The sequence below is a fragment of the Mixophyes fleayi genome, chromosome 3, assembly GCF_038048845.1.
Source record: "Mixophyes fleayi isolate aMixFle1 chromosome 3, aMixFle1.hap1, whole genome shotgun sequence".
Taxonomy (NCBI): domain Eukaryota; kingdom Metazoa; phylum Chordata; class Amphibia; order Anura; family Limnodynastidae; genus Mixophyes; species Mixophyes fleayi.
Window position 1 is genome coordinate 45,981,684 of NC_134404.1, and position 13,563 is coordinate 45,995,246.

At 40.8% G+C, this 13,563-nt stretch overlaps 1 protein-coding gene across 5 annotated transcripts in view; it reads right to left on the reverse strand.

Annotated features, from left to right (window-relative positions):
- The window catches only part of LPIN1 (lipin 1), a 165,231-nt gene that overhangs the window by 50,379 nt on the left and 101,289 nt on the right, over nt 1–13,563 (reverse strand). For all 5 annotated transcript variants that reach the window (XM_075201419.1, XM_075201421.1, XM_075201420.1 and 2 more), the window contains exons 2-5: nt 12,069–12,269; nt 10,643–10,738; nt 7,689–8,014; nt 3,245–3,364 (exon numbers count right to left, since the gene is read on the reverse strand). In XM_075201419.1, coding sequence (XP_075057520.1) covers nt 3,245–3,364; nt 7,689–8,014; nt 10,643–10,738; nt 12,069–12,269 — 743 coding nt within the window. The remainder of the gene's footprint in view (nt 1–3,244; nt 3,365–7,688; nt 8,015–10,642; nt 10,739–12,068; nt 12,270–13,563) is intronic.

Genomic DNA, 13,563 nt, shown 5'->3' on the forward strand with positions numbered 1-13,563 from the left:
CATTTGTCAGCATTCAGCCCACTGTGGTTTTATCGATGACAAGTGCTCGGTCACCAGGGACAATGTGAGACAGGTTCTCTGCACCCTGCAGTGCAGCACAGAGAGATCTATTGTTGGCTGTGAGTTCAGGAAGCAACTGGGTCTCCAGAAAGTCTTTGCCTCCTTCCGGCTCACAGAAGGTCGTATGAAGGAGCGACAGCTGTTTCTCTGCCGCAGCCAGAACCAGGTACTAAGACATGACTGCGGGAGCACAGAGCAGCTACTCTGATGCAGAACACTGGCGCTGGCAGAACACTGGCGCTGTAAGCTGGAACATGACAACACTACACTTTACACTTTTGTGACATTAAAAGGATCAATCACTATGTATATAGGGGTGATCTTAGCAAGAGGGTTTTAACGCAAGTAAACACAGCGGATATACAGTCTGTCCCCCCATCAGATCTTATTTAATTTGCCTCCATTCTACAAATGTTGAAAATACACAGAGAAAGTAACAGACTGCAACTGATTCCTGCACTGCAAACAGTTTGAATCTATTTATTTTATCTATTTATTATCTGTACAATACTTTATTTTATTAGGTTTAATACTTTTATTAATTATGAATCTTTAAAGATTATGAACCTAATTCATTAAGGAAAGTAAGGCAAAAAAAGGTGTAAGTTTGCTCCTGGACAAACCATGTTACAATACAAGGGGTGAAAATGAGTTTATCATTTTGCACATAAGTTAAATACTGGCTGTTCTTCATGTAGCACACAAATACTGGATAGCTTTATTTTTACAATTTAGTTTAAAGTTGATCTAGGACATGGCCTACCCCAACTATTAATCCTCTCCATTGCAACATGGTATTGCCAAGGTGCAAAGTTACTCCTTTCTTTTGCTTTACTTTCCTTAATGAATCAGACCCTATATCTCTAATATTACTACTGTACTACTGTATTTTTTACACGATCATTTGAATTTTACCCTCACCTTTTTATTTTTAACCCTATAATTCCATCTACTGTATTTCATTCAATTACTACTAGTATTTTTACGCTAATACTATGGATATCACTATACCTACAGTCTAATACTGGATATAATTAAATTATTTCTATTCCCTACAATTATACTCCATTGTTCTATTCCAATCTATCCCTTCTGACTACTTACATCATCCTATCAAAACAAAAAAACAGTTGTCAGCGCTTATCCTTTAAACTGCATATCTGTGTGTATCTAGCAAAATGAAAACATGAGGTATTAGTTCATATTTTGATGAAAAGACTTAAGCCTGCATCTCAACGTCAAGGGTACCTCATTATATGCAGGTCCTACACTGACCTATATGCTTTAAACACTATTAAAATGCTGTTAAAATCAGATGCACTCACCTCCCAGGTATAGAGGTTTGCATCTAGCAAGGGCTGGCTTGTGAGCCACACCCAAATGTGCCTTAAATAGGCTTGATGGACAGCTGCTATGACAAAAAGGCAATATTTTGAAACAAAACCAGAGAAAAAAAATCATCCTATCACCTGGCTTGTTAATCCTGCTATTATCAGAGCACCCCCATTATCAGCACCCCACCTGTTCCATTCCCTAAATGCTTTTACAACCTATTTGTTGCACATTATTTCAGGTTTTTGCACTACATTCTGATACTTACATTCACTTATACCTACTACCACTGCCCATCTACTAGTAATATTATTCACCAACACACACACACATATATATATATATATATATATATATATATCACCTCTATGTGCCCCCTTCCATCTTATACCTACTACCACTGACTTTGGACTTCGGAATTTTGTCATATATGTTTCTGTCCTGTGTGAGTGTTTATATATTTTAGTATTATTATATCTTTGTTTCCCCCAGTTCCTGTTGATACGTATTGGGATGGTATTAATGAACACAGGGTTTTCTTCCCCATGACATTTGTAGTTATGAACGCTGCTGGTCTGTATTGGTGCCTACGTCACTGAGGACTGCACACTACCACCAGGCTGAATGTAGGTTGCGCCCTCACTTTCACCGATTGGGCGCTGAGCGTGGGTTGAGTTATGGGGCATCGCAGCTTTATATACACTCGTGCTGCAATATGGAAATGTTCATCATACACCATACTTGCCGACTCTCCCGGAATGTCCAGGAGACTCAACAAATAACAGGCGATCTGTTGGACTCCTGTGAGAGTATGGCAGTCTCCCTAAAGCCGGACTACAGACGCAGTGGGTGGAGCCACCACAGAGGAAATATTTGGGGGGTGGAGGGTTTCCTGGAGTGCACCAGCCATTTGTTTGTAGCACACCTCCTCCTGCTGGAGACCAGCAGCCATTTTCTTGCAGCTCACCTCCTCCCTTTGGAGACCGGCAGCCATTTTCGTGTAGCCCACCTCCCCCTGCCGGAGAGCGGCAGCGGCCATTTTTTATTTTGCACACATCCTCCCTAACAATACAATTTGGTCTTGTTGGATAATGTGCCAGTCTCCATTGTTCCTCAAATCCTCCATCCGAGCCAGTTACTTCTCTATACAACTCTCTCCCTCTCTCCCCTGCGTCTTTCTGTCTGTCCACCCCTCCCCTTAGATTGTACGCTCCTCTGAGCAGGGCCATCTCTCCTCCTGTTTCCACCACTTCTAACTCTGCTCTCCAGCTACTTAGCCCTCCTCCTCGAGGGTCCTCCACCCCACGTCCACTCTCGCTCCCTCCTCCCCCCTGGGGGTCTCCCTGTCTTCCGCGCCCTCCTTCTTGGGCCCCGTCGTTTGCGGATCCTCCCTCCTCCTTCCCCGCCCTCTCTAGCTGTGCATTGAGCTTACTGAGTTGCTGTGTTAACTGTACTGTGCTGTCTCCCATTGTATTGTAATTTTGTTTTTCTCTGTACGGCGCTGCGGACGCCTTGTGGCGCCTTATAAATAAATATTAATAATAATAATAATAATAATATACAACGGCTGTTGTAGCTACTATGTATCAGTGTGTATTGAGGGTTTTTTCGTTTAAGAAATATATCATATCTACAATACATGAGATTTAGATCTGACAGCATGAGGCAATAGGATTTGGTATAAGTATTGGAAAAGCCACCAGACAAAACTATGGTTAGGTGCATGGTAATTTTCCCAAAAAACGCACAATGTGAAAATCATGAGGAACATAAACTTTAGCAAATTGTGTCCTCATGGTGTCTCCCAATATCCCCTGCCGCTCACCAGAACATATGTGCTGTAGATACAAACCTTTGTCTAGGAGACCACTCTCCATCTGAATGGGGATAGGTGTCAGATTTGGGGAAGTGACTGGTCTGTGACTGGTTCACCTCCAAGACTCTGTCAGTGAAGCTGCTCTGAACAGACGATCTATGGAGGATTAAAACAGAACATAGTAATTGTTAAAAATCTTGTCAACATTATTTAATAGGTTACTGGATATAAACTACATCAGGCCTGTGGCTCTCCAGGTGTTGTGAAACTACAAGCCCCAGCAGGCTTTGCCAGTAGATAACTAGCTGATAGCTGGCAGGGTATGCTGGGACTTGTAGTTTCACAACACCCAAAGAGCCACAGGTGGGCCAGGCCTCGACTACATGGGCCATTTTCCATTACTTTAGATTTTTACTGGAAAGATCAATCACTCTGGGTTCACACACAAAGCATTATCAGGACAATTTGGTTGCAGATGGACCACTGACCAACCAGATCTGCCCATATGGGGACAGCTTTGGAGTTACAACAATTTACACATAACTAGACATGTCCATTCCATCTGCTGATACATTTGAAGCCACGTAACAGCTATAGCTTCTCTATCTTACATAACTCTGCTATGTGGCAGGAATAAGGGGAGGTGTACAGAGGCCGCGTACAAATACGTTTATATTTTACCTAACAGAAAAAACAAATCTCTCTCAATAAATAGAATATATTTCCAGCAGTAACAGTGGGAAATGAAATCCTAAAAATTATATTAATACAGGTAATCAATGTGTAAAAAAAAGTTATTCAAGGGTATTTAAATGTTTAAATACAATTTCATGGTACATACCATAATGTGATTTGTCCCACTATGAATTAATATTTTTTGTTAATGCTGTAAAAACAAATAAAAAAAAAATACCTATATATATATATATCTATAATATAAATGTCTAGTGGCGTGTGTTAGTCTGTCTGTGTGTGTGTGTGTAAAAAATAAAACCAAGCTGCAGCGCCACCTGCTGGGCGGAGTTATACACTGACCTACTAAATTCTTAGTGTGTGTGGGGAAAAAAAATCAGAAAGGGCTGAAATTTGGTATACTAAGATGTTTTTAATTTGTTAATTTAATTTGTTAATTGTTAAAAGTGTTTATAAAGATTTTAAAAAAATATATATATATTTCTTGAAGGAGAAGTGACAGTGGGGAGTGGTTGGTGGTTGCCGGGGGTGACAGTGGGGGAGTGGTTGGTGGTTGCCGGGGGTGACAGAGCGAGAGGAGTGTGATACTCAGGACCGCTGAGAGAGATCCCTGTGTCTGGATAGACATCTGGATAGATGTGGCGATGAAAATGAAGGATGAGGTGATGGAGAAGAATGATGAGGTGGTGACATGTGGACAAAACCACGTTAAAAAAGGGCGCTTACGTTGGGAAGTAACGCTCTTCCCCTGAGGGGCCTGGGCTATGGCCCAAATGCATGACAAGAACCTTTTTAACACCTTAAGTAGCTTGATTTGACTAGAATGCATGAGTATCATGCACGGATTAACTTGTATATATATATATATATTACACTAGATAAACACTAAGCAATAGGTACAAATTAGCTGCATTTGTTATCTATCTTCTTGCTCTTCCTGCCAGTTGCTGCACATTAGCAGTTTTATTCTCTCACAATTAAAGCCTATGTTTTGCTTTGTCCGGGATGCATACATCTGTAACCTTACAATCACTCCATTACAAGCAGGAGGATGGGCAGGAAGAGATCCCCGTCTATGGCAGAAATATGGGACAGTGCTACCACTAGACTCACCTAGGCTGTTGCCTAGGGCGTCAATGCTTAGGGGGCAGCTAAAACACTGAACTAGTAACATAACGTCACTCATTCGGTTGCCCCCGTGGCGCCCCCCACATGGAACGCTGACCGCAGACATGAAGGAGAAGCAGGGGGCAGCTTCTTACATGTGAAGCTGAAGGCCGATGCTCCTCCCTCCCTGCCGGTGTGGATCTTGGATATATCACAGTCCCAATCTGAGGAGGGGAGGATGTTGCTTCTACCTCCTGCCTGCCAAGGCAACAGGCTGCAGGAGTGGGGGGCGCAAAGGGGTGGGGTCAGCGCTGAGTTCAATTAGGAGGGGGCAACTTGCACCAGCTCTGCATAATTACTGTTTAAAATCTGCAAAAAAAAAAGGACCATAGAACTACAATTTGTAACATGTCACAAGCATTTGCATTTGGGTCCAGGTTGCTAGACCGTGTGATATTCCAGAGCAGGAGATATATTGTCCATACAGTATATAGGTGTGTATTTATATAAAATGTGAATATTTTAGTAAAGGATAAATGTGGGCTCCACGCCTGATAAAACTCTAAGCCTGCCGCTGTTCTCCTACCTCCATCATAAAATAACATTTTGGGTTAGTTTATCTTTGAACCATGACAAAATGACATGGTTAAAATACTTTTCTTGCTCTTCAAAATAATGAATCATTAAATATATGCCTGAGAAAAATATTGGGTGCAGCTTATTTTAAATAATTGTAATAAAACCAGTCTTCAAATCCACTGAATGCAAGATTTTTAATTTTCACTATCTGCGCAATATCACTTTTACCACTAGATGTCACTAAATATCTATCAAAACACTCTACTAGCTTCTCTTACAAATTATACTATACTGATCTTTTTGAGGAATTATTAATTACATATTTAAGTTATATCAGCCAGACAGATATGAACATTATAAATCTAGTGAATTCTATGCTGTTTATTGACTTCCAGCAACTCATATTACTCGCTCTACAATGCCAATTGTCCCAGATCGCAATGAGTTCTCCAAACTTTGTTGTGTGTGATATAGCTGAACTCAATGGTGGAAGTGGGTGTATATGGTGGTACGCCGTACCGTCACTTCTCCTACTGCCTTCATTGTAAAACTGTCAAACTCCACTTACATTGCCATCACATATTTCATACCGTCAATTCTAAATTTTTACTTCAATCACTGGCTGAACTGCCAAGAATTTGACTAGTTAAATAAGTCCATATCTTGTATGTTTCTAAGTTGTGTATTCAGGATATGAGAACTTGTTTGACATATGAAAAGTTTGGGGATTTTGCAAATTTACACTTTATTGTGATAGGACTTTTAAACTTTTTAAAAAATAGATTATATATATATTATCATACAATGCAAAAGATTACATTATATTGTTTAGTTTCTGTGTGTAGGTAATAATTATTGTTGACAGGTGATATGGGATTGCCTCTAATAAAGAGACAATACTATGTCTAATTACTGCATTCTCACCATCACCTGTAGGTGGCGCATGCTTCATACAGACTGAATTACACTGGGAAATGTGCGTTCAGGTATCTATTTAGGACAGGAAGGGAGTTAAAAATCATAGTTCCAAAATGATTTTTTTTTTACCCCGCCAGCTAACAATATACAAGGTATCTTAACGGACATCTGTAATTGCCAGCAGTGACGGTCCTGTTTAGCCAGAGGGGGTATTAATGGGTCCAACTGCACGTAACAAAATGCCATTATGTGACACATCTGTGGAATACAATGTTTACTTGCTGCCTCTTCCTATTTCAGCCTCTCCAAATAGCGCAATACCCCTTATAGCATTGCAATTACTTTATACCAGCTTTAGTGTGCTACATAATCTATACGGTTTGTACAATATTTTGGAATTGAAAATTGCATAAAATATAAACATGAATTTGTCAGAATCCACTCATTCAATCTGGTCACTCACACAGGTTGTTAAACTGTATGTACATGCATTCCCTGAGGTGACTGGATCTTTCCGTGTACAAGCGGCTTTAGTATGTGAGCAGACAATACAGCAGGACAGACATGTCAATACCGTCAGATAACCTCAGTGCATTACAATCCCCATCATGTCAGGTTTATTGAATTTGACTGTAACACTTTATTTGAAATATTCCTACTATAGATCATTGTATATTTATGGTAAGAATTGCATCTAACATACACAAAGGGATTAATTTGATTGCTTACCTGGTCAACATGACAAAATAGGGACAGATGGCAACTCTGTATATGCCAGAAGCCTGATATAACTATTCTGCGATGAGACACTGCTCCTTCCACTGTCTAATTCACTTTCCTCTATTAATCTCCCCATACCTGTACATTGTCCCTATCACAGGCAGCCCTCTCCTCACTAATATAATCATACAAGGGCACCAGTCACTACTTTCCACATCAGCGCACTCATCTCCTGTAACATTCTGTGCTACATTCTGATTGGCCGATACAGGTTCTATCCACAACCGGTTACACACGGATGTCCAGGAAATGAAGAACGGATGCAGTAAGTGCAGTAGGTCAAATAAACCTAAAATGTTTGAAACTCCTGTCCCTAAGCCGTCATAAGACAACAGATATAGACAACTAATAGAAGAACACAAAGCAGAGGATTTCTGGAAAACAAAGACGCTTTGAAGCAAACCTGGCAGTTTCCAGAAGCTCCGTCTCCTCTTCGGAGCTCATGTCTATGGGAAACATATCCTCATCTTCTGTGGTGTCCCCGTTGTCTTCTCTCTTTAGGTTATCCAGCTTGGATTTCCTCCTGCGTTTCCGTCTCTTCTTAACGGAGCCACTGGTGGAGTTGTCTGTGCCGGGCTGAGCCAGGTACATGTTGCCGGGAGTCTGAGAGGAGCCAGAGGGGTCCAGACTCCTCGTCCACTCTGCCGGGTTCCTCTTCAGCTGGGTCTCCATCAGGGACGCTCCTTCCAGTAATATAGGGGATGTGGCCAGGTGAGATGGGATAGGTTCCTGGGATAACACAAGTCACATTATATTAGCTAGAGGTCTACAGGAGCAGAGCACAACATAAAGCAGCATATGGTAGAGCTGTATACAGGAGATACAGTATGACAGAGCAGCATGCTGTTTCCTTTGGAGGCAATGAATAAGGCAAGCTCTTAATCCCTGGAAGGTTTTGGAGGATAACTGTTGCAAATGAACAAATTAAAAAACAATGCAAAATGTCACATTATAATAAAGTTCTTATGTAACACATGCATACAGCACTGAACAAAGTTTTCTTCAAGGAACATTTCCCTCGCCCTCTGAGCTTACAATCTACCTTTGATGTTTGACAAGGAGAACGGAATGACACAACAGTGGGATATTTTTTAACTAGTGTCAAAAGCAAGTTTTTCAGTGTCCATGTTGTACAATGACTGTAAATGACAAGGTAGCAAGTTCCAGAAATTATCAGAACAAGATCATTCACTCCCTGTTGTACTCTGGAAACAGGTGATTAATCAGTTTGTGACTTGTGTATTGTGTAATACAGGTGACCGGAATCTCCTGATGTATGCAATATATTTGTGACCAAACCCCAATTGTAGATCCGCTTCCTGTCCAACTATCCAACTTATGTCATGTAATTACCTAGGTGTCCGACTGCTACTGCCTGGGTTGTACGTAGCTTTAAATGCTGTGTGCAGGTAAAACGTAACCTAAATAAAGGCATAGCAATTCTCATATTACCACACTAGCAATGTATGTCGATATTTAGTGCAGGAATACCGGTTGACCGTCATTAACAATGTCTTTGGTGAGTGCACAGGATCCTATGTTTTTTTATTTATATGAATATATTAGTATATGAATATTTAAGTGAAAGCATATTTGAAGTCTCCCCAAATCCTGCACTTGCCCCTGGGTGGCACCGGGAGTTATATAGAACTATAACTGAATATAACAGGCAGGTTATGTATATCTAGCACAGGTGTCGTCAGTACACAATCAATATCAAACCCATTAAACGGACACTGAACTGTTACAGGAAGCGACGTGATCAGGGGAGGTCTTGTGCACAACATAGGAGGGGATGGGTAATAGGCCATTTGTCTAGCTGGTATGTAAGCACGACAAGAACGTAGCTGCTTAAAAGTCAGAATTTCATAGATCCTAGCCAAGAGAAAACAAAACCATGTCTGTCCATAGCCCATGCTGACATTTTGGTATCACATGAATGCAGGCAGCTTAATGTCAGAGAGCAGAGACATTATACAAATAGACTGTGACTAAGTCCTGTTATGTCACCTTCACAAAACAGATAACGTCCAGTACTTTCCCAAATCCGTTTGTAATCTAGAACCAGGCGCTGTTAATCAGACTCCTATAAATATCCTTAAAGGAGAAGCCCATGGAACTTGAGGTGTGGTGGGGTTCTATGCCTCAGGACCCCACGGTTTTGCAGAAACTTGCCCACCAACTCCTGCTAGCTACAACTCCCAGGCGTATACTCAAACACCAGGCGGTGAGGCCTAGAGCATCATGGGACGACAGGAGTCAGCGTGAGACGGCTTAACTGGAACCAGCCCAAATAGACTAAACGTTATTGGAATGTTCACAAAACATTCTGAGCCAGTCAGCAAATAAGTCACTACGGCGAAAGAAGTTTGTATAATCACAGGTTTAAGAAACATTCTATGTCGGAGATTGAATAAACTGCATTATTATAACAGCGCTCCTCACAATGATCAATTGTTCATTATTGTGATGAGTTTTCTAAGAGCTCTGTTTCCAGAGCAAACGTCAACTTAAATGTCAGATTTCAATCTATTTATAAGTGTACATATTATACCAAAGCAAAAAATAATAGGATTTTTATTAACAAATAGACCATTACAAAAGTAATACACTCCAATTTTTTTTTTGGGATGTGTTTGACCAAATGCCAGCGACAACCCTTGTTTACAAGTCATATGTCCTTCGGTATATTAAAGCGCCTGTCACACGATTTAAAAACTGCGATATCAAATCCAATATCGAACAATTGGCCAATTTCTCGGCAAGGATGGCCCCCAAAACCACTGTCAAAATCAATAGGATCATTACCTAGCAGGGTGGAAAATGCTGTTTAAAGATGACCAGTCTATGTATCCAGTTATCTACAGGCCACAGTGTCACCTGAAGTAATCAGACTCAAGAAATGAACAGAATTTGACTAGCCTCGTTTGTGGTCAAAAAAAATAATGATCCCACCGTGGGCAGCACAGTGGCCTAGTGGTTAGCACTTCTGTCTCACAGCACCGGGGTCGTGAGTTCAATTCCGTGTAGTTTGTATGTTCTCCCCGTGTTTGCGTGGGTTTCCTTCGGGTGCTCTGGTTTCCTCCCACACTCCAAAAACATACTGGTAGGTTAATTGCCTGCTATTAAAATTTAACTTATTTTCTCTTGTTGTGTTAGGGAATTTAGACTGTAAGCTCCAATGGGGCAGGGACTGATGTGAGTGAGATCTCTGTACAGCGCTGCGGAATTAGTGGCGCTATATAAATATATGGTGATGATGATGATGATCGTTCAATTATCAAGCAGCAAATACTTTAATATGCAGATCCATTCATATAAATAACTTGCTCTTTATATGTTATGAACACAACCTACCTCGTTACCCTCAGTTTCCTCAACGAAAAACGCTTCTCCGTTATCTCCAAGCTTCATGTGTAGGTCCACACCCTCTCCGTTGATCTCAATGTCCACCTAGCACATAATACAATCACATTATTGAAGAAGATAGAAATAAATATCCATAAGGATCAAGATAATAAGAATCACATATCAATGTTTTAACTATCTCAACAAGTGAAAGGGCAAAAGCACTTTTGTTTAAAAGATCAATAACAAATGTCAGTTATAGTGGAACAAACAAAACAAGTCGGATTCATGAACTTTGTGAAATTAAACGCACCTCTGTGTGAAACAATCTTCCTGCATCAGTTTAACGGTAACCACATGTTTCTATTCTGTGCTGTTGGGAGGACACTGCACCTTCCACTATATAACTCTCAGGGGGTTATCAATCTGCGGGTTTGAAAAAGTGGAGATGTTGCCTATAGCAACCAATCAGATTCTAGCTGTCATTTTGTAGAATGTTATAAATAATTGACAGCTAGAATCTGATTGATAGCTATAGGCAACATCTCCACTTTTTCAAACCCGCAGTCTGGTCAAAGGGCAATTTATTTATCCATTCAAGCAGACTTGAAACAGAAATATGACAGTAATTAATGAGTAACTTTTGAATGAGTTTCTTGGTAACAGAGCTGCTCTGATATCAAATTAAATCCAAGATAGCACAGTTTAACCTACAATGTTTCAAAGTAATTTTGTGGTTCAGGTCCACTGTATAATTATACGTTTAATACACAGTTCAGTGGGGAATACTTAAGTTTTCCCAAAACCGAAATGTGGGTGTAAGGTGGAGAATAGATGGTGCACAGAGAAGCTCTGCATGTCGCATGTTTTGCATTTTCATAACTGACCTATAATCTGTCAGAATTCAAAGTATAGTGTTTGGTTGCTAAGTATTTATAAAGGTCAACAGAAGAATCTTATCTTTAAAAAGATCAGGGGGTAGATTCTTCTAAACGGTAAAAGTGGAGATGTTGCCCATAGCAACCAATCAGATTCTAGCTATCATTTATCTAGAATGTACTAGATAAATCTGATTGGTTGCTATGGGCAACACCTTCACTTTTACTTTTTAGATGATCTGATAAGTTCCCCCTAGGATGTCCAACCACTTTGTTCAATAAAGACATGAAAAAGTATTTTTTGTGTTATTCGGATAATCAGAAATCGGAACCTGTTTTTTAGGATTTAAATGAAGATCAGAATATATATGATGACTAAATAATGCAGTAAAACAGATAATTGTACAGCAACCTTTCTATTACCACTGTAAATATTCTACATACACAAATTTTATATAACAGAATTCTATACATTCCATTTAAAGCGGTCAGAACTTTAGCCTTTTTTTAAAAAAAAAAAATATATATATATATATCTATCTATCTATATTTCTCACCACTTTCTCCCTAGAGCGCAGAACCCCCATCTTTCCGAAGCGCACGTGGAACGGAGAACACTGTAGGTTGCCATTGGGCTGACGCACCACAATGATGTCTATGCAGCCAGACAGAGTGGCTGGATTCAGGCCTCTGTATAGCTCCTTCACAGTAACAAACACTTGTCCAGCAAGCTGCCCCACGTAATTCATTGTTTGAGCCTAGAAAGGAAGGGAAACACAGAGCATATAAAAATACACAGAGAAGCTGATCCCTGAATCCACATCTCCACAACATCCCTGTGTAATCTCTGCTGCCTGAAGAATGAACGGAACATCCCTGTGTAATCTGAAGAAAGAACGGAACATCCCTGTGTAATCTGAAAAATGAACGGAACATCCCTGTGTAATCTCTGCTGCCTGCGGAATGAACGGAACATCCCTGTGTAATCTCTGCTGCCTGCGGAATGAACGGAACATCCCTGTGTAATCTCTGCTGCCTGTAAAATGAATGGAACATCCCCATGTAATTTCTGCTGTCTGTAAAACTAATGGAACATCCCTGTGTAATCTCTGCTGCCTGTAAAATGAACGGAACATCCCTGTGTAATCTCTGCTGCCTGTAAAATGAATGGAACATCCCTGTGTAATCTCTGCTGCCTGTAAAATGAACGGAACATCCCCATGTAATCTCTGCTGTCTATAAAATGAACGGAACATCCCCGTGTAATCTCTGCTGCCTGTAAAATGAACGGAACATCCCTGTGTAATCTCTGCTGCCTATAAAATGAATGGAACATCCCTGTGTAATCTCTGCTGCCTGTAAAATTAATGGAACATCCCGTGTAATCTCTGCTGCCTGTAAAATGAACAGAACATCCCCATGTAATCTCTGCTGCCTGAAGAATGAACACAATTTCCCTGTGTAAACTCTGCTGCCTGCAGAATGAACGGAATTTCCCTGTGTAATCTCTGCTGCCTGAAGAATGAACGGAACTTCCCTGTGTAATCTCTGCTGCCTGTAGAATGAACAGAACATCCCTGTGTCATCTCTGCTGCCTGTGGAAGGAACGGAACATCCCTGTGTAATTTCTGCTGCCTGCGGAATGAACTGAACATCCCTGTGTATTCTTTGCTGCCTGCGGAATGAACGGAACATCCCTGTGTAATCTCTGCTGCCTGTGGAATGAACGGAACATCCCTGTGTAATCTCTGCTGCCTGCGGAATGAACAGAACATCCCTGTGTAATCTCTGCTGCCTGCGGAATGAACGGAACCTCACTGTGTAATCTCTGCTGCCTGAAGACTGAACGGAACCTCACTGTGTAATCTCTGCTGCCTGAAGACTGAACGGAATATCCCTGTGTAATCTCTGCTGTCTGCGGAATTAACGGAATATCCCTGTGTAATCTCTGCTGCCTGCAGAAAGAACGGAAGATCCCTTTGTAATCTCTGCTGCCTGTAGAATGAACAGAACATTCCTGTGTAATCTCTGCTGCCTGAAGACTGAACGGAA